At 40.3% G+C, this 22302-nt stretch overlaps 2 protein-coding genes across 3 annotated transcripts in view; both read left to right on the forward strand.

Moving 5' to 3' along the window:
- Positions 1-22302, forward strand: part of ABCG5 (ATP binding cassette subfamily G member 5) — a 180715-nt gene that overhangs the window by 86184 nt on the left and 72229 nt on the right. The gene's annotated exons all lie outside the window — the stretch shown is intronic.
- The window catches only part of LRPPRC (leucine rich pentatricopeptide repeat containing), a 117443-nt gene that overhangs the window by 79694 nt on the left and 15447 nt on the right, over positions 1-22302 (forward strand). For both annotated transcript variants that reach the window (XR_014509401.1, XM_083432940.1), the window contains exons 26-32: positions 1207-1275; positions 4422-4512; positions 9188-9330; positions 9465-9591; positions 12489-12615; positions 16873-16961; positions 21464-21668. Coding sequence is in view for 1 of the 2 variants with exons in the window: in XM_083432940.1 (XP_083289066.1) it covers positions 1207-1275; positions 4422-4512; positions 9188-9330; positions 9465-9591; positions 12489-12615; positions 16873-16961; positions 21464-21668 (851 nt within the window). In the remaining variant the exon portion in view is untranslated. The remainder of the gene's footprint in view (positions 1-1206; positions 1276-4421; positions 4513-9187; positions 9331-9464; positions 9592-12488; positions 12616-16872; positions 16962-21463; positions 21669-22302) is intronic.

The raw sequence follows: 22302 nt of genomic DNA on the forward strand, positions 1-22302 counted from the left end.
CTTTTTTTTTTAAAAAAATGCAGACAACTTTAGCGGCGCTGATAGAATCAATAAAGGGTTTGATATACAGAAGAAAAGTCCAGAGTGCACAAGAGGAGCTATTAGCCAATGGAGTAGCAAATAAATGTTCTTGTTGAAGTGCCCTGTAGCTGAGAACAGGTTGCTTGTAAACTCTGAAAACCATTTGGTTGTGGACAATTGTGAAGGCTGTTCCACAGAGACAAAAGTTGATTTAGTGTTTTCTTTGGAAATTTTTGCTACCTAACTTGCATTGTTGAAGTGATCTTAACAACCACATTTGCACGCCAGAAGTAGGAATTAGTGGAGGGGGAGATGGAAGAATTAAACAGACCAGGATGACGAAACATTCCTTCTAGTTAGGTTGGGAATAAATACCATTTTACCAAGATAGCAAAAGAAATAACCCTGGCTATTGAACTGCTGTTGTCAGAACATAGAGAGTTTATCTGCTATAGAAAAACCAACAGACCACCTTAGAATACATAGAATTGCCACAGTCTAGTTTGGTCTCTGTAGAGTTGAGTTAAGCAACACAGGTAATAACACAGTTCTTTGAATTGCTGTAATTACTATTGGGGAGCCTGATTTTTTTTCAGAAATCAGTAAATAGAATGGCAAAAGAATTATGTTTATTTTTAGAAAAAATAGCATCCCTCCTTTATGCTGTAATTGACATTTAAGGCAGCCAAACTAAAGTATCATAGAAACATCAGTATAATAAAAAAACACTGCATATAAAACCAAAGAGCACGTGATTATACTTAAATATTAACTTAAGTTGCAGTTAGCAGCTGACAGACCAGCCCAAGACACAACTTGTCCCACGCAAAGCAAATATAACAAATCAATTTAGTCACTAAGACATAGTACTCAAAAAGATTCAGACTTAAACAATTCAGCTTTATTTATATTTGTATCCCAGAAGTCATTTTGCTTTTAAACACATTGAAAAATACGGAACTTTTCTTATAATATTTTAGTTAAAACAGCATGGCTATATTTAGTACCACTACTGTTTTTGAAAGTGTTAAACCTCATATTCAACTGTTGTAGCATGAAAATGTGTCTAGTGGGCAAGTTCACCACTCGAGTAATCTTATGTTATAACTGCATATTAATCCTCCACATTTAAGGAATTATTCCAAGTCAGCAAGTGCTTAGTTACTCTGAAATCTTGTTTTGCAGACACCTGGTTTAAGAGCTCGACCAACCAGACTGCAGTGGTTTGCAGAGAGGTGTATTGGAAATAATCAGGTTTGTGTATTGTGAAAATTTTATTTTTCTTACTAATTTAAGGCAATAATTTTGCATCATTTCTATTGTAACCATCCAAATCCAAGAGAAAAAGACTTAATTAGTTTGTGTGTACATGCACCTCCCACTATCAGAATGCTCTTTATTGAAAATTTGTTATCCAAACACATATCATTATACCCAAACCTTGCTACACAAATGGCTGATTCAGATATCCAAACAGCCCACCTCCTTACATATTTGTGTTTTGCTGGTCAGTAGCAGCCATTTGGGGCAGAAGGCACAGAGCATTGATGAGCAAACTTGGCCCTCCAGCTCTTTTTGGGACTACAATTCCCATCATCCCTCACCACTGGTCCTGTTAGCTAGGGATGATGGGAGTTGTAGTCTCAAAACAGCCAGAGGGCCAAGTTTGCCCATCACTGGCATAGAGGAAGGGAGAGAGATCTGACAAATCAGGGAGCAGGAGAGATCAGGCAAAGGGAGGGAGAATGGACAAATCATGGATTAGAAATTTCCCATAGGAAATAATGGAAATCATTGGCTTGTTGTGCAAACACTCACCATCAAGCGATTTACTTGGGAGCTCATTGTGTTTGCAAAGCAGGACCTGCATGTATTAACTACCTTTCAGTAGGGCCTCCAGTTAACAACAGTCTACAGCTATTGAGTAGGATAGTCACCTGTCTTGTCTTTCCCATTCCTTATATTATATTCAGGGTTCTATCATTTTACTAATGGGACACGGGTGGCGCTGTGGGTTAAAGCCTCAGCGCCTAGGGCTTGCCGATCGAAAGGTCGGCGGTTCGAATCCCCGCGGCGGGGTGCGCTCCCGCTGTTCGGTCCCAGCGCCTGCCAACCTAGCAGTTCGAAAACAGCCCTGGGTGCAAGTAGATAAATAGGGACCGCTTACTAGCGGGAAGGTAAACAGCGTTTCCGTGTGCGGCTCTGGCTCGCCAGAGCAGCAATGTCACGCTGGCCACGTGACCCGGAAGTGTCTTCGGACAGCGCTGGCCCCTGGCCTCTTGAGAGAGATGGGCGCTCAACCCCAGAGTCTGTCAAGACTGGCCCGTACGGGCAGGGGTACCTTTACCTTTACCTTTTATCATTTTACTTGCCAACTTGTTAGGCCTTCGCTGTAGAACTTCAGGCCCAGGCCCAGCTGCTTCTACCCTGTCCTGTAAACGCCTATTGAGAAAAAGAAGTAAACATTCTCCTTTTCCCTACAGAGAAGTTGGGAGAATGAGCTTTTGCAAGAAGAGAAATCACTCCTCCATTCCTCCTCCAAGATCTTTGTAGGAGAGAGGAAAGATGGCTTCCCCATCCCACTGGGCTTCTGCTGTTTTACCTTTTCTGCAAAAGCCCCACAGGAGGGCTGATGTCTTTTCCTTTCCTCACTTTCTCCATGAGCCACAAGACTTGGGAGAAGGAAAGGATTGGTGGTGATCACAAACAATAGCTTGGTTAGTGAGCGAATGTTGACACGGTGAAGTAAAACAGTATGAACCTGTTTTTTCCTACAAGGTATTGGCAGCCTAAACAAGTACAGTGGTACCTCTGGTTGTGAACGGGATCCGTTCCGGAGCCCCGTTCGCAACATGAGCAGAACGCAACCCGCGTCTGCAGGTCGCAATTTGCCACTTATGCGCATGCGCGTGACATCGTTTTGCACGTCTGCACATGTCTGCACATGTGCGAACCGCAAAACCCGGAAGTAACCCTTTCCTGTACTTCCGGGTCGCCGCAGGGCATACCCTGAAAGAACGTAACATGAAGCAGACGTAACAAGAGGTATGACTGTATGCAAAACCATTTGGAAATTACTTAGATCAGTTGTGTACTATTACAGACGCAAAGCTGATGCCCAGCTAACTTCAGTTCATTTTGAAAGTGAGATACCCTTTTACAGTCTTCCCTTGGGTTGAAGTAGCTTTGGGATGAGTATTTTCGGGTTGCGCTCTGCGGTGACCCGGAAGCAATGGAGCGCATTACCGGAAGTAATGGAGCGTCTGCATGCGCAGACGGTCAAAATGACATCACGCACATGCTCGGAAGCAGCAAATCGTGTCCCGCAGACACGGGTTGTGTTTGCTTCAGGATGCAAACGGGGCTCCAAAATGGATCCCGTTCGCATCCAGAGGTACCACTGTATTGGCAAATACACTGATCGAGAATATAGAAGGTTGTATACAGTGTTAATTATACTCACCCATTGTCATTAATGAACTTAAGTTACTCGTAGAATCAAAGAATTGCAGAGTTGGAAGGGACCCTGAGGGTCATCGAGTCCAATCCCCTGCGATGCAGGGACGTAACTAAATCATACATAATGTCAATGATTGTCAGGGAAGAGTTAGAGTTAGAAGTTTCACTGAAGAGGACAACAACCAGTCCTGACAATAATGTTCATTAATTTCACTGGGCATACTTTTGATGATGATGATAAAAATATAATAATAATAATAATAATAATAATAATAATAATAATAATAATAATAATAAAATTTTATTTGTACCCCGGCCGGAGCCGGGCTCAGAGTGGCTAACTAATGTTGGCAGAGTGATTACTATATGAGATACACTGCTATTATAGGGAAGTGTCAGGAACTGATTAACACTTGCAATATATACGTATAAGATCTTTAATAAGAAGAGCCCTGCTGCATAAGGCCCATCTCGTCCAGCCTCCTGTTCTCACAGAGGCCAACTGGATGGTTATCCGAAGCCCACAAGCAGGATTTAAGTGTGACAGTGTTCTCCCAACTTGTGATTCTCAACAACTGGTATTCAGGGCTATGCTGCTTCTTGCAATGGAGGTAAAACTTAGCCATTGTGGCTAGTAGTCACTGATAGCCTTATTCTCTTTTTGTTGGTGTGCATTGTCGTCGCAATTTATACGTTGAGAAAATCATTGCTAAAATGTTAGTTCATGCACAGAAAATTCCATCACACATCATATAGTCACATTCTTCTACTCCCCTTTTTCCTATTTGCTCATTCTACATCCCCTACCTATTCATTACCCCATCATAACTTTTTTACAACTTGATACATATGCAATAAATGTCTAATAAACCAAGCAGTTCTTTATGTCATGTATAGATGTTATAAATGTGGTGTGTGTTTGTAATATTTTCTCGTTTAAGGTTGAAGCCCTGGAAAGCATGGTAGAACTGACTCAAAAGCTTTTTGAATGTGATAGAGACGAGATGTATTACTACCTGTTAAAATTATGCAGTAAGTAAAATGGACAGTCTCTTCTTTATTTTGGTTCTTATAAGTGAGGAAAATTCTCATATGTCTCATGTTAGACTTACCAATGTTCAGAATAGAATTGTTTCTGCAGCCACAAAAAAACAATTGAGATATTAACGATATTGAGAAATTAATAGTATTGTAAGCAACTGATACTATGCCCTTTACTTGTATGGCTAAGGATGTGGTGGTATTGGTGGGAGGGGTTACAAAGGGCAGCAACTGTAGTTTTAGTGTGAGGAGCAAAGAATTGGAATCGTGAGGCACAAAGTGTGCTCATTAATGGTTCCTCATCATTATGGAAAAATGTGGCAAGTTGGGTGCCGCAGGGTTCTGTCCTGGGTCTGTTGTGGTTCAACAGCTTTATAAATGACTTGGACGAAGGAATTGAGGGGGTGGTCAACCAATTGGCAAATGACACCAAACCGGGAGGGGTAGCTCAGAAGACAGAATTGGGATTCAAGATGCCCTTAACAGATTGGAAAACTGGGCCCAAACTAACAAAAGGAATTTCAGTAGGGACATATGTATGGTTCTATACTTTGGCAGGAAGAACCAAGCGCACGAAACATGCAGCAAAGCATGGAAATATAAGCTGTTAAACCTTTAAAATATGGCCTTCTAAGATAAATGTAAGTTGCCTTAGTTACAGTGGTGAAAGTTCCTAAATAATTGGTATAGAAACATGAGAATGGCTTGTAAGAGCCATGCTGTCTGAGCTTGGGGCAACCAGCTCAGACCTCACACATTGTGCTCCTTAGGTAGACTAAGTAAAACAATAGGCTTGATTCCCTTCCTCCGAAGGTGTGGGGGAGTAACCTAGCTAAGGGTCAACTAGTCCAAACCGCTGCAATGTAGGTATCTAAACTAGATCACAGATGGCAGATTTGCTACCAGCCTAGGTTCCTTATTGGGTTTACTGCAGGGTAGCCAGTATGGCGCACTCTAGATGTTTTGGATTGCAACTCCGAGCAGCAGCAAGCATGCCCAGTGGAGATAAGTAGAATTAGAGCTTGCTTAAGAGGAAACAAGACCTTTGGACACAACCATTTGGTCAGGGTTCAATCATGGCCTGTCTCATATTCCATCCTTGCTCTCCCTTTTACCTAGTAGGTGGGCTGGTCACCACAATTTTCAGTGTACCATCTTTTAGCTGCCAAGCTGTCTGGGCTTTATTGCAGCCTGTTAAAGATTTCTTCTCCCTGGAACAGCATTTGTCCGTTCAGTTCAGTGCCCTGCCCATGGGTGAAATGTTGTTCATTGTACTTCAGCTGCATTCCAATTTACCAGTTAAGTTTCTTTCTTCCAGTTTTAGAGTGTTAACTCGAATAGGGAAACATTCTGCAGTTGGCTTACTTTGGTTGAACGATAATTGAAGGTTTTTGTAAACCACCTATTTGCTTCTGCATAGGTGGTATTTATCTCTTGAGGAGTTCTTTAAAGAAAGTTGCCATTTCCCATCATTGTGTAGTACTAAACCATGTCTCAGAAATTCAAGAATCCTCTGTGTAATTTCTCCCCTTGCTTTGAAGAGCTGTCTTGTTTTGCTGTCTACAAAAGAATTTGAAAAGATGTTCCTCTTTGCTACATACATAATTGCTTTCAATAGAAGATAGCCAAATACACTCGCAGCCTCCCAAGGAATATCTTGAAAGCCTTTCAAAATCTTACCAGTACGTGGGCAACTTGTTAAGCATTCGAGGACAATCGAAAATTGAGAGCCACATAGCAATGGGTGACTGCAGATCCGATTGACGGAAAGGGAATTTTGCAGGCGTGCCATACCTCTGAAACATTTTGTCTCATCCTCTTTTAATAGGATCAGATTTTATATGGCCTGGGATCCAAAGGACTGCTTACGTAATGCTGCACATTGATAAAGGCTTTGGACTTTATATATCTTGAATTGGAACCTCACATACCATATGGCGCACAGTTTTTGAAACTGAGAAGTCATTTAAAAGCAGTTTGATCGGACATTTTGGAGTGGTTGTCTGCTTTTCAAAGAAAATGGCTAAACATCATGTTGCAGGGTCTTTTATGCATCAATTTGTGCAATCAAGCCCTGGTATGAGTAGAATTGGATACACTACATGTTCCTGCAATTCTCCTCTATTCAGACATCTGTAATATATGCCTAGGAATTTGTTTCATGTTAGTAGCAACCAATACAGGTCAGTTGGGCTAGTTTAACCATAACTGTAATTTTCTATGGCATCTGTTGACTGCTTGCTTGCTTAGTCATTTGCTTTTTTTTAAAAAAAAAGAAAGACTTTCAAACCTCAATATGAGGTGAGTTTGCAAGCTGTCGTTTGAAGGTTAGCACTAACCATAGTTTTCCAGTTCAGACATGGCAAGCTGTGGTTAGCCAAAATTAGCAAGGTGAAGGAAGGGCTCCATGAAAGAGGAAAACAGGCTATGAAATTCAGTAACTGTAACTCTGTAAAGTGCCACAAGATTCTCCATTATTTTTGCTGCTGCAGCCCAGTACAACCACCTCTCTGGAACTGTGTTTTTTGGAAACAGATGGATTTTTGCTTTACTGCAGCTCGGCAGTTTGATGTTACAACACCTTTTATAAGATAAGGAAACATGGTTTTTTCCATCCACCTTGGCAGAGTATTCACCTCTTTTGCTTGCAAAAAGAACATTCAGAAGAGAAGTGGCCAAGATATTTGCTGTATGCTTTATTCCATTCTTGCATTTCATTTCCTCAGCAGCTTTTTTTTTTAAATCTTCCTTATTGTTTTACAAATACTGGTTCACCATAATAAAGCAACTGGGTTTCCAAACATAATCTTCCTTTAGTAGGAGGGAGTCCTCCTCCTTTCCCAACAAGCAGCCTGTCTCTCTTCAATGGTGAGAGGAGAAAGCTAAGATACAAATTTTATCAAACACTGTTGTGCAAAATCTGTAGACAGCAAGAAAAGACACAATCAATTCAGTCTACTTAAATAAAGGGGAAACAGTTTGGTCCGCTGTAAGAGCAAAAACAGAACCTTAGTCTTAACCCACGTCTAATCATCTTTCAAAACTGTTGCATGCAATACGACTCCTGAGGTTCTATGGCTATTTCTGTATATTATTAAAACGGTAGCTAAATTCAGTTTCCCCTCAGTTTACAAATGTAGGCACGTAGTTCAGCACAAAAATGGGAATTATTATAAACCTGTAATCCATCATTGATTGCAAGGCGAGTGATGAACAGAGGTTATTTTAACTCTCTAATATATGGAGTTTTTTTGCAAGGAGTTGGGAGATGTACTTTGTTCACTGTGTGTTCCCATATTCAGGCACCTTGGAATATGGGAAATGGTGATGAGCCAGGGATTTGGGTCAGCATGTTGCCTATATCCTGATGACCTCCATTGCTGTCTCTCTTCTAACTTGTAATTCTGGAGAGGTTGTGAAAGTCCTGAACTGCTTGGCATCCTTATTGTAGTAGATAGGGAAGGGGGAGTGGAAACATACCGTATTTTTCCATGTATAAGACTAGGTCTTATACTCCAAATTATGTTTAAAGGGGCTCATCTTATACACAGGTAGTGCTGAAGGCTGTTTTCTTAATTTGGAGTCCCCCAAAATAGGGGGCATCTTATACATGGGAAAATACAGTAATCCATACAAGACAGAAATATTGCTGGTTGAGGATTTTGATGGTGTGGGAGTACATGTGCAGCCTGCTCTGAGTGGGGTTGCACTCCCCTTAGGGGATCAAGTTTGAAGCTTATTGATTACAGAATGTGAGCAGTAATTGGCTTAGGCATTGACTGGACCCGACTATATCTGACCCCTGCCCGTTGTGCAGGGAGTCTGGTAAGGGTAAACCCCCAGAAGGGGGAGCCCCGTCCATGCAGACCAACTTGAGCTCCCCCAGGTGTTCCCGACGGGGTCGTGTCATGGTCCTAGCCCTGCCCTGGGCTTTAGACAAGATGCACACCCCCGGATTCCTTTAACGGAATACCCTTACACTTGGAGGGGCAGGTAATGGCCACACCTCCCCTCTCCTATCAAAAGGTCAAACAATGCCTAACCGCAACCCTAACAAAGTTGTGACGATTGCTACGAGGTAGGCGAAAACCAAATGGCCTGTGTCAGTTTTGCCAAGTGGAAAAATTCCTACCAGGCCCCTCAACAGCGACCAACCGAGGTCCATAGCAAGGCCAATGACTAAAACCTGCAAAAAATGGAGGGAGGGAGCTTGAAGAGGCGAGCCAAGAGGAAGCCCTCCGGCTTGCTCCTCCACTTAAATGGTCCCAGCCATGCCCCCACCAGCCAGCTGATTGGCTGGCTGAGTGCTGACGCAGTCGGGATCCCCCAGGGCAACGCGGGACTTCGTCCCCCGCCCCTGGAGAAGAGTAGCTGGCCACGCGGTCCACCGCAACTCCTCCCCGCGATGAAGATTTCTAAATAAAAGGAAATTAGGACTACACTGGCAGGAGAATTATTCCTATGATGTGTAATATTCTGTTTGGCTCTAATTATAAATAACTTGAAAAAAGAATGTTCAAACACCCACTCCAGATTAAGTAACAAAGGAAGTTGGTTATATATGGGAAAGTAAACTTCATGTGAAGACATGCATGAAACAGCTTGCAGTAGAAAATGACAGTGCCACATTTAGGTTTCCTCTGTTCTTTCACTTTTCCCCCTTCAGAGGTAAACAACGATTGGCAAAGGGCTGACGCTGTTTGGACTAAAATGCAAGAAGAAAACAGTATTCCCCGTGAAAGAACTTTGAGGCTGCTAGCAGATATTCTTAAGGCTAATAATCAGGAAGTTCCGTTTGATGTACCTGAGGTAAATTAGGTTAATTGTTTTATGTGGTGAAATACTGGCTTTAAAATCTTTCATGTTGGTTTGTGAATTGATATGGCAGAGGGAGATTGTATGTATGAAGATAAGTAACTTTTAAAAATGGTTTTCTTTTAAAGACTTGGTTTGATGGGGCTACTGAAGAGGCTGTTGATTCTGTCAGTTCTCCCTCTTTGACGACTGCTGAACAGGCGACAGATAATGAAAAAGAAATATTCATACTCTGCAAAAAGGGCAAACCTGAAGGTAAATTAATTTGGACTCTTTCTTAAACTATTGTTGAAAAGAGTGTGCTAACTCGTTCAATACAAGGCACAAAGCACGCCTGTATTCCCAAAATCACGGTGCTCTATAGCTAACATTCTGCTTCATGAAATTGTACTGTAGAATCTTGGTGCCAAAATATTAGCAGTCTTGTATTTCTTTCCATGCTGAATATATAGGCTCCCAGTATGTAACTGCTTATGATACTATCTTTCGTACTGTTGCAAGGAATAATTTAACATCTGGATGTGAGGTTATTACACTCTGTAGTAGGAAGGATATCGCTGATTTAGAATTTATCATCATATTCCGTTATATTAAATTTGGACTTCATCAAGATTAGAAGGCATCTCTCCCACTACAGAAAGTAACTGTCTCCCTTTTGTGTTAAATTAGCCTGAAAAGAAGTGTTGTAACAGCTGTTGTAAATAAGGCTGTGCTTGCCTCTCCCACACCGATCCAATTCGGACCCTGATGCCATCCAAGGCTGACCCAGATCCAGGCCCCAACTTTAATTGAGGGCCATGCATTGCCTATAATTTGAAACCCTGATTAAATACACAGCCGAGGGCAGCTTTATGGTTGCCACCATCTCTTTTGACAGCCCCAGGTGGATCTGAGACTGCTTCAACCCTCTTCTACTGAATCTTGGGTCAGCTTGATTTGGCCCATGACTTAGGCAGAGCCAGTTCATTGAATGTTTAGCTTTACATGGAAATCTCTGGTTTCCAACTCCCTCTTTCCTCAGCAGAGACCCACCAATAAAAAGGTACGAGGGCATGGCGCTGTCGTCATCCTTTTACCCCTGAAGTGATGGCTTCAAAGTGACCTGCAGCAGCCAAGAACTACTCACCACCACTATAGATATATACCGTCAAACATTGGCCCAGAGCTGCCAGATATTCTTAACCCACGTCGTGCATCTTGTCTTCCCTTAAGCCAACATGGAATCCAATGGTTTTAGTGTTCTTCCTTAGGAAGCCACTCAGAACAATAAATTAGTTGAAATCAGCACAAAATGATATTCTAGCTTTGGTGGAGTGGACACTAAATTACACCAAAGCCCTGGGTTTAACTATGCTGTTGCTGGTTAGAATTGAATAGTTTTCCTGTGGAGGACATGAAGGTTTGGAAGACATAATGCTAACCAATCTAATACAGTCATACCTCGGCTCTCGAACACCTTGCGAATCGGAACGTTCCGGTTTTCAAATGTTCTTTTGGAAGCTGAATAGCCGACGGGGCTTCCGTGGCTTCTGATTGGCTGTCAGGAGCTTCCTGCAGCCAATCAGAAGCCGTAATTTGGTTTCTGAATGTTTCGGAAGACGAACGGACTTCCGGAATGGATTTGGTTTGACTTCCAAGGTACGACTGTGTATCCTCAGTTTAGATCACAAGCTGTGGTTGTATCAGCACATCCAGTTGTGCAGTTACATAATTGTTGCCTCTTCACTCAACTTGGGGGAGGAGGGCTCCCTTTGGAGAGCGACATGGATTGCGTCTCTTACTTCATAAGGAGGTGAGCCAATGCTACTGTTATGGGAGCCCTCCTGCCCATTCTGATAAGTGGTGCCTGGACTTCTGTCCTGAAGTCTTGCCCTGATGACATTGGCGTCATCCAATACACTATCAGCACCTAAGAGCACAGCCTTTAGCTTTAGCACCATAATTGTGTTGGTCAACACACCAGAAATTGTATAAATAGCAAACTGAACAGGAAGTGTTAGAAATTGACCTGTTTCTTTTTTCAAAAAATGTTTGGATATCTTTTCTCAACACAAAATGTTGGCGATGCATCTTGCATTATTGAAATAAGGTGCATGATTTCATTAATGCGAGTATTATTTAATCTTTAAGAGATATACAGTAGAACTTGCATCACATATAATATACAGTCAGTATGTGCTTTGTTGTCTTAAGTTGATTCTGATTTATTCTTTGCTTTGTTTGGTACATAAATTTGCAAATAACCAGCTGAACTCCCCTAGATATAAAAACTAAAGTTTATTTGATTTTACATACCGTAGTGTATTTAAAATATTAAAAACCAACACTGCTTTTAAGGGAAATAAATAAGCACTGTGCCCCCCCAATGTATGACATTAATTTTTAAAGACTATATTAAGCAACAAATTACTGTTTCAACAGGATGTTTACAGCTCCATAATCTTGTTCAGAAAAGTAAATGACTGAAAAGTGTGGTTACCTTTTCCCCCCTTTTTTTGGTAACGTCTTTTCACTAACTTGACAGTTATTGTGAATGTGTGAAATAAAACTGTTAATCAGTCAAATAAATGCAGTTTTAGTTTACTTGTTAAATATCAGTATATTTGTAAATTGTATGTTTTTATGTAAATCTTGTCGTAGCCAAATAATTTGATCTCCCAGTACTGAAAACACTGCCAATATTTGCTGAATGCTGCTATGATACAGTATCAAACATTGCAACTCCTTTCCACAGAGTTGGGGGATGCGTTAAAATAATATGAATTACGTCTTTGAACCAAGGTAGCCTAGTAGCAGCTCGTCAATGAACTTGAAAATGGCAATTCTGAAGGTGGCTGAGGATAACTTGTTTGCAATTGGCGGCAGTAGTTTTTTTTCTTCTTCTTCTTTTACTTGAATTTAGGTTGCTAAAAGTTCAGAAAGGATTTTGTATTTTAAAGAAACAATTACACAGAAAGAATTTCAGCCCAGAAACCAGACAGTTTCTTAAATAAAGCTTTGGACTCTTAAGATATATATGAAGAAAAAAGGAATAGATTTGTTTCAGATGCTATATTTTTCTTTCTTTTCCAAAAAGAGAGATATAATTGCTGTTCTGTGGCACTTCAGTATAAGTTGACACATCAGTTGTTTTGTTTTAATTTCCTTTGCAGTGGCATACAAAATTTTACAAGAAGCACAAGAGCAGGGTAATGTGCTTCCAGCCTTTGCATACGCCTTTCTTATAAGAGCATTGCTGAGCAAGGGTTATCTTGAAGAAGCCATCAATGTAAAAAACATGTAAGGATTTTTTTTTCTATATTCTTGTATATCTGTGCACTTGTAACATTGCATAAAAACCAGTCCAGTCTTTGCTTTCAGGTTAAATTTATGTTTTCCTAATAGAAAAATGGCCTTACTTGAAAGTAGCAAAATGCATTGGTCTTTCCAATATGTTGCATGTCATAAGTTTTAAAAAAAAGGGGGGGGGAGCTTGGCATTTTGGCATCGGGTCATTTTGTAGCTAATGATGCATCACAGCCCAGTCACACACTTTGTACACTTAACAATTTAACAAATGCACACATTATCCAAGCACCATTCACCTTTAATGGCCTGGTGAAGTCCCAAGACCAGGCACGTAAGGCTACAGGCGTCGCTTTTTATCGAATGCACTGACAGAATCACACGATTAGGAAGTGCCATTCAGTGAATTGGGCAGTTCAGCTTTGTGCATTAAATTTCGCTCCCATGTCGCATGTGCCAGTCAGTCACTATTCAACTGAATTACACCTTATAGGAATACAGTTCTTTCACAGTGGAAATATGTGACAAAACTGGCCATACCTAAAGGCCTTGCTTTGTAATTATATTTATGTGTGAACTTTTAACGTATGTAAATGTTTGATTTAAAAGCTGTTTGTGATGCATTCTGGGATAAGCCAACATTTCACCACAGAAATCTTATCTTAAGATAGCTTTAAAAAATAAACATAGCAGTCATTCTTCTGCCTAGCATCACTATATATTTCATAAGTTTTTCAAAGTTGTAGTATAACTTTGTTGTTGTTGTTTAGTCGTTTAGTCAAAGTATTGGACTTTGGCTTCAGGATCTGTCCTTCCAGTGAGCACTCAGGGCGGATTTCCTTAAGAATGGAGAGGTTTGATCTTCTTGCAGTCCATGGGACAAAACTCCATGGACAAAAACAACAGGCATACAAAAGTGTAACTTTAGGCAGTGCTATTTTTGAAGAAAAAGAGGTGCCGGAACTCACCATGAACACCTCCCTCATTCTCTTAGAATGGCAATGGCGCCTACCTGAGAGGTGCTGGAACTGAGTTCCGGCTGGAAAAAAAGCCCTGCATAAGAAAATATGTAGCTGTCTTATACCAAGTCAGATTATTGGTCCACCAAGATCTGTATCATCTAGGGTTGCCATATTTTGAAGAGCAAAAAAAGAGGACACCATGACAACTCTCATTTTCAATCCCCCTACTATATGTAGGCTGTAGAAGAAAAAATCCCTGGCATTAGGTATTATCTTAGGGGCAAAAAGGAAGATGTCAAAAGCAGCCAAACAAAAAACTTTGGTCATAATCCAACAGGGCTGTGAAATCAAAGAAGGCCTTTTCTTTCTGCATGTGCAGATAGGGCCACGAATGCCAAAAGTTGTGCAACATGAGATGCAAAAGTGGCCATTTTATACAAGACCATTTTAAGCACTTGAAAGAGGCTGTCAGGATCACTGCCTGATTTAATGATGGTGCATGCAACTAAATGAAAAAGGACAGAAGCAGGCAGGTGATCTGAATCCATTTGTTGGGGTTGCTGCCATCTCATTTGCATACTGCTGGAGGACATATGGGTTGTAGATTTTGAGAGAGTTGCGCTCGACTTTTTTCCTAGCAACAACATAAGCCAACTTTGGAAACATGATACGTTCAAAAATATTTTTATATTTTTAAAAAGTCAAAACTGAGTTCAAAGAGTTCCCGGGTCTTTATTGATAATTAGATTGGTTAATTTCAAATAACCACAAAAGACTCGTAAGGTGTGCAACAAAATATAGAACAGCTTTATCTTAAATAAGTTAAATATTAAAAAGCTATACATACATACATATATATATATATACACACACACACACACACATATATATTTACACATACATACATATATATACATATATATATACATACATATATACACACACACACACACACATATACACATATATATATATACACACACACACAGCAACAACAACCTGTCACATGCAAAAGTATACATTAACAGAAAAGCACAATGAACAAAAATGGAAAATCTCATTGCAGGTGTGCTGGAGAATGGAGTTGGGGGCAGAGTACAAACCAAAGGCTCATGCATGTAATTCAAACCCATAATAGCATTACAACTGAACCAGGATAGTATAGGGACACAAACTGAGAAATAAATGCTTGAAGAAGCGCTCAGCCTTTTTTCTTAGCAAAAATGATTAAAAAGGCAGACTTAAAGGAACGCTGAGCTTTCTTTGCCATGGCGTCATTTAAGACCCAAGTACATAGTGTATATCTGAACAAAAGATATTCAGGATCACATACCTAATTCGTTAATAAGGATTATTCTTTTGGGTTGTTGAATATCAATAGATAATTTATAATAAGCATTTATTGATTGGCATATCTCTCTCTCTCCCATAGAAACGTCATAAAAATTCACACCTTCCCAACACATCAGTAGAGGTTGGAACTTTCCCTGGGAATTAAAGTGGTCAAATAAATCAAAACTAAATGCTTCTTCCTGGTGCTGTTTTCTTAAGCCTGCTATACATAAAGCACTGCTGTTGTTAAACAAATTCTGGGGCAACAGGTAGTCTAGAAGAGAAGCTAAAATATTTTATATTGAAAGGAGAAATCCAAGTTGAGGTCATTTTGGAGTTGCTTTGCCTTGTTTCCAGTGGAGCTGGAATAAGAAGTCAGAACTCATTTTTGTGTTTACATTTTAAGTAAAGGGGTAGGTTTGTCTTAAAAAAAAACAAAAAACCATAATATCTAACAGCAGAGTGGGAAAGAACTAAATGAAAGTGCTTTAAGAAAATTTTAGTTTTCAGATGCTTTTAGTCAGTCCCCAGGCCTACTTTTAGAATTCTGATGAATTTTAGGTATGGGTCTAAAATAGAAATCTAGTAGTATTGGAATGAGGGATTAGTTCTGTAATAGTGGCTAACATCTATTTAATCACACTAAAGATTGGAAGATTGGAGAAAGTAAATCCTTTGTTATATGTAATTTACAGTCTCATGCATGAATTGTTGACTTAAGGGCTTTGACAGATGGGACAAAGAGGGGGCGGGGAGGGGGGGGGGAGAAGCGGAACTGAGCAATAGGTGCTTAGCCAGAGATTAAGGGGATTGGTTGGGAGAGTAAGAAAATCCTGAGCCCAGTGACTGCATCTGAAGGCCCCAGAGGCTGAAAGTGACTGAGAGGATAGTTATATTGTGAACTCAATGCAGGATTTTCTTGGGATTGATGAGAATAATTTAGCAATGACCCTGCTTACCTCCCAATCCGCTCAGCTCGTAACTTCAAGTAGGTAGGCTGCTCAGTTGTTTGCCACAAGATGATCATGGTGGTTTAGCCTGATTGTTGATATGGCAAATGGCAGCCCTACATACACTCCGGCCAGCGGAGATGTTCTAACCTAGAAAATGAACCTTGTAAAGTTATCCTGAGATATTAAGGAAAGTCTGAATTTCATTAGTGATGTTGAGGGCATTTCAAGGCACGCAGTCGAAAAATAGAAAAGGATTTTCTGGTTAGTCACTCAGTGTATGTTTCTCGAAAGGCTTTAACCAATATTATTAAAGCCAAGTTCTTGTTGATGCTTCAGACCCAGGGATGCTTTCCCTCCGCCTTTTCCCCTCTTCTTGCTTTCTAAAGGATGCAGAACTGATGAATTATGAAATTTAGTTTTAAGGCAGCAAAAGCAATACGTTGAGGGTTTTTTTTTATTATAAAAAACCTGTATGCATCTAGATGACAGAAATTTGAAAATTAAATCAACCAAATGATACGGTGTTGGTTCATAATATCCCTTTAGTTTATATTTAAAATATACAGTGCTGAAAATAAATGTTTCGTTTTTTTATTGCAGAAAGAATAGTTTTACATTTTATAATTATGGTGACTGTTTTAAAAAGAAGAGGGGGGGGGGAAGTATCCCGCTTAGGATACAGCAGAACAATGCTGGGCATGCAGTTATTTTCGTCATCTAATATGTCAGCATTCAAGAATCTGAACCGATTGTTTAAAAAAAATCTTGTACTTTGTTTCTTTTGTTGCTCATTTCCAACTTTGTCATCTGTCAGAATGCACAAAAAAATTATCCTTCTATAACCATTGACAGGATAACACAAAAGCTGTCTCCAGGTCGATATTTTGCGGCAATATTTTTAACATACGAACAGTAGTTTTTATAATTTCACCTTGGTGCTCAACCATTTATTATCGTATCAGAAGCATGTCAGTAATTCCTTTCTAAATGTCTGCTTCTTTTAGCGCTGAGACCCACATCAAGGGCTTCGTGCTGAACGATGCTGCCAGCAGCCTCCTCATCATAACGCAAGTTAGGCGGGATTATTTGAAAGGTATGTCACAATGCTTGACCTTTACGTCACATTAATGCCTCTGCAGATTTTTCTTGTAACGCCCTTCGAATACTTGGATAAAGGAGTCCATTTAGCAAATTACCTGCTTATCAAGCGCCTTTTGTGGTAGCTGAGAGACGTAAATTACTGTACATGCATTTATAATACAGCTTGAATATGAATGTACTTGTCATTTGACCACTTAGTCCAGTTTCCGTTCCATTTAACACAAGATGGGTTTTCTTAAGATGAATCACAGCTCTTCAGACATGCAAAATTTGTGCTCCAGAACGAGAGAAAGTACAGGCTTTCAAGTGCGTTAAAATTCACAGCACAAGTCATTTTGCTTGGAAATTAACATACTTTAGAGCATCTGAAACAATTCCCAGCAGTTTCTTCCCGCACATTGTGTTGGTAGTGCAAGATATCAAGTGAGTTAAATTGAGTGTTAAATGTGCATGGTTGTGCACTAAATGATTATAATATTGATTTTTTAAAAACCTTAATCTAATACTTTTTAATAGTTTGCAATACCAACAGTAAAGAAACCTACATTGTGCTTCTGCGCTCCTTTTAAGCTTACATTGTACGGAAACACCAGTGTTGGTTGTGCAAAATAAATGCCTGAAAATACAACGATGGACCATTTTATTGTTGCAACCTTCTCTTCCACACATGTTGTTTGTCTTCAACTTGGAGGTGCTGCAAAGAAATGAAAGTGATGTTTTTACCAGGACAAAGCCTCTGAAGTTCAGGTTTAGAAGACTGAAGCTTATGCAGATTTAGGCAGTTAACATTCAATTTTACATAGCAAGATTTGGAACTGTTTGGAATAACTGCTGATTGCTAAGTGTTTCATTGCTTATGTGAATATTTATTAAAAGTATAACATGTCATTTTAACATGAGGACTATTCACCAAAAGTTCAGCGTCATTACCTCTCTTGTTAGTGAGTGCATTACATTGTACATAGTAATATGTTCTCCATATAAAACACAGAGTCAAAATTGTGCCAAGACTCTGTCATAAAGCTGCTTGCTTTGCTTCCTGTTCTTCCTATTTTGCCTTCCAGATTTAGATTCGTTTTGAGGGCCTGGAGTAGTAAATCAAGCTCATATCGGGAGGTTCTGCTAAAATTCTTACGTAAACTTAAAATCTGTCCTTTTATGGCTTAATTCCAGTAATTAAAAGAAGCCGAACAAGTGTGCTGGAGATTCAGCATTTTCACATGCCACTGAACAGTCATATTTGTTTGCAAATTCCCTTTCGTTTCATGCTTCTCCCTCTCTGCCCGACAGCTCATTTTGAATTGATCATCACACCATCTGACTTCAGTGCCTTCCCCTTCCTCATTCTCTTATTGCTGACAGCATCCTTCATTTTTTACTTGCCCAGGCGTTGTAGCCTTACATTGTATTTGACTTCTTTCCTTTTTGCCCACTAGAGTCAGCAAAAACTAGGAACATCATCATATTTTTTTTGCTGTATATGTGCCTATTTTGCTTTTTAAAAATGTATTTGAAAGCTAGAAACTCCTTGTTTTAAACAGGGCTCCATGCCCTTTTCCCAAAGCAACAACCAAGACCTCACATGTCAGAGAAGTTATCCTGATCACAGAGCAGCTTCAGAAGAGGCTGTCAGGGATAGCTCCCTGAGAATCTCTGCTCAACTGAGGTTTCTTTAGTATCTTCTTCATTTTTGCTCCATCCCTAACAGCAGCCACTATAAAGGACATGCCACAGAGACTTCAGCTCCTGCACCAAGCGTTGAACTTGCTGGCTGAGTCATCTTGTGTTCCATTGCCTTTATTTATTCTCTCCTGAATCCTGCCTACTATGTGTACATTAGCACTTGGCTTTCCCACTGCTCCAGCAACACACCAACACATGTCCTGGTTTGCTCCCGGCAGTATCCTCTGACATGTGGAACATGAGAAGCTCCTGCCATAACTACGTGTCTTTGGGTTCATCTTCTAGGCCTCCCCTATACTGGCCATGCAAAATTCCCTTTCTCTCTTTTATTGACCTAGAATCCTGAATAGTGAAGCAGCTGGTTAAATCTCTTGTATACATCCATATAGGAAATAGCTCCCAAAATGCACATTACTGTGTCTTGGTAGGCCTCAGTTCAAGCTTGTCACTTGAAATTTCAAGTGCCCCCCCCCCCCCGTTTGTGAAAAAATATACTTTCACTAGTGTGTGGCTTGAAACAAAATGCTAAAGCAAGTGCATGCTCATGAATAAGTTTACTTGAACATACAGGACCCTCTTTCATCCCGAAGTGGAAAACTGAAACACCTACCTGTATGTAATCCTTTAGAATAACCTATATGCACAAACTAGTGATTGTAAATATAGCTGCTCATTTTCAACAAGCAAGTTTATTCATATATGAATATCTTAAAGCAGTCTCGTTTATATATTCTTAAAAGAAATCCTCCTGTTCATCCTTGCCAATTCATATTTCTTTACTACCTTTTAAAATTTGTCATCTTCAGTTGCATGGTGTTTCATGGTGGACACTTCCAGTGCTTTACAAATTATACAATCTTATGCATGCTGGCTCTTAGCCAGGTCTTAGCTAAGTTGGAGGGGGCTGGCTGGATGGATGCTAGAAGCTTGGTTTTCATTTTCAATTATTTACAAGCAGCTTGTAAACCCAGATTTGAGGAATCTGACTAAGGATGCTCATAGCTTTAAAACCATCAGTGCACAAGTCAAGATTTTCAGGAAATAGATTTTGATTAAGGACTTGTTCATCAAGACATAGTAGGCAAAAGAGCAGACAGTAGGAGCAGGAAGATGTCTGCCATTTAAAGTTACTAGGCTGCAAAAAGACATTAATTGGGATTCCTATTCATTTGGCATTTTGATAGCTTCTTGTGATGTTGCACAGCCACAACCATATCATCTCTAGCCCCCAAAACTGAAATGTGTGCCCCAACAAATGACAAGCAATGTAAAAAAATGTGCAAAAGTTAGGTTGATTATTACCTGCAAATATAGAACTCTTCTGTGAGAGTATTAAAAGTAAAGCGAAGAGCAGGAAACCAAACCACCAACAGTTAAAAAGACACAGGGTAATATTCAGGTGGAGATTGTCCCACGTTTCTCCAACAGAAGCGTTCTGGGCAGGAAAGGATACTTCCACATTCTAATAGTCAGCAAGACCAGACCCAAACATAATTGCACACCCTTAACCACACACACAAATTCAAACATGCACACACTAACCTGTTTTTCATAGAAACTGGCATGTATTTAATTGGGAATAAAGTTTCACTTCCCATTTTCTCTGTAGATTCCCCCCCCCCCCCCCGCTTGTTTGTATCTTTAAAAAGGTCTCCCATAGGCCAAAAGCAAACAGTGCCAATGCACAGCTGAACTCCAAGCTCTGCCTTACAGTTATTCAAAAGCTCTAATTTCAAAATGCAGGTTCATTCCAAAAATTGCATGTGTGCATTTTCAAAATGTGTCAGCACTTTTGGTATGGTTTGCAAGGTATACAAGGCTTAGGTCTCTGCTGACATTTTTCTCCCCTCTTCTTCGGTCTACTTTCAGCAGATACTGCAGTTGTATTGTTTGCAAAACATCAAAGCCCTTTCTCCTCTCAGCTGTTCCCACTGAACAGCTGGTGGTTGGGAGGGGACCCAGAAAGTCAGATGAAATATGGCTCAGGGGCCCAGAGGTATCCCACCCCTGATTTATACCATGGCTATATGCTGGGTTTAAAAGCTGAAAATGAACAGGAAAAAGTCTACGGCATTGCTGCAGAAAATGCATGCCTTTACCAATGCATCCTAGCCAGTTGTAGTGACAGAGTTGTGCCCCTCCAGATTGAGTGCAACCCTCACTTGTAGGCAGTTGACCAATTTTTCAGACATGGGAACTACGCACCCGCAGTTCCTCCATCTTGCTTAGTAGAACATCACCAGTATGAGGCTTCCATGGCAAATGCACAACAGCAAAGATGATTGCTTTCTTAAGGTGTCACACAAAAGAACCCAACTGAATTCAAGGGATAGGATTAGGGAGATTTTATACTCTTTTCCCTATTGTTGATTAAATATATATACAGTGGTGCCCCGCAAGACGAATGCCTTACAAGACGGAAAACCCGCTAGACGAAAGGGTTTTCCGTTTTTCGATGCGCTTCGCAGGACGAATTTCCCTATGGGCTTGCTTCGCAAGACGAAAATGTCTTGCGAGTCTTGAGATTTTTTTCCACTCCCCACCCCCTTTTTCTAAGCCGCTAAACCGCTAATAGCCTTTTAGCAGCTAATCCCTTAAGCCTTTAATAGCCGCTAATAGCGCTAATCCGCTAAGCCGCTAATAGGGTTGCTTCGCAAGACGAAAAAAACGCTAGACGAAGAGACTCGCAGAACGAATTAATTTCGTCTTGCGAGGCACCACTGTATATATATATGGAATATAATAGGCCAAGGCCCAAGTTTCCATTCTGAATGAAGACTTTTCTTTTTTACTTTTCCATATTCTGAATAGATGCGATATCTACTCTCAAGGCACTCATTGAAAGTGGCAAGGTGCCCATTCCGGTGGCAGTTACTCGACTTGTTCAGGCTTTGGCTAAGAAGGGAGATGTGGAGAGTATAGCCACAGTTGAGAAGATGATGGCAGACCTCAGTGGCTCTCTTAAGTTGTCGCGTATGCTTTACATCAATAACACAGTGTTGGCTCACATCAAGAAGTAAGTAATTCTGCAGTGATTATTGTTTCTGTTTTACAAGCCAAGAAAAGGGGCAGTATGGTGACCTTGGTTGCCTTGAATATCAATAATCTTTCCCTTCGTAACAGTTAAATGGATGCTAGAATTGGCTGCCATTGAGATTTCTTATCCTGGAAACAATGGAGGCTGGAGTCCATTTAATGAATTGCAGAAGCTGGCAGGTTATTACTGGATAAGTGAACTTTGAGTAGGTGAATGATGTCCAACATATGCGCTTATCAAATTCTGCCTCCTTAAACGGAGCCTCGACTTAGGCTGGTGTCTGAAGTCTCTTCTTACTGTTCTAATTCACAGCACGATGCACACTTCCACAAAGCCAATAGAAGGTTTTCACTTTGCATCAATAAACTTTAAATGTGCTTTTAAATTTGCTTTGCACCCCTAAAATTGAGCAGAATGCATGTGTGATTTTTCAGAGTTATAAAGGTATGTGCTGTACATGCAGATTCTTACTGGCTTTGAAATAAATTCAGGTGCCTAATTTTCTAATGAAGGCTTTAGAAACGTTTTAGACAACCTTTTCAAACCTCCTTTTAAAAGAATATGCGCAAGGTTTTGAAACATTAAAAGGTGCATTCCAGTTATGAGCTCTCCC

The sequence above is a fragment of the Podarcis tiliguerta genome (genome assembly GCF_965153285.1).
Source record: "Podarcis tiliguerta genome assembly, chromosome: 3".
NCBI lineage: Eukaryota > Metazoa > Chordata > Lepidosauria > Squamata > Lacertidae > Podarcis > Podarcis tiliguerta.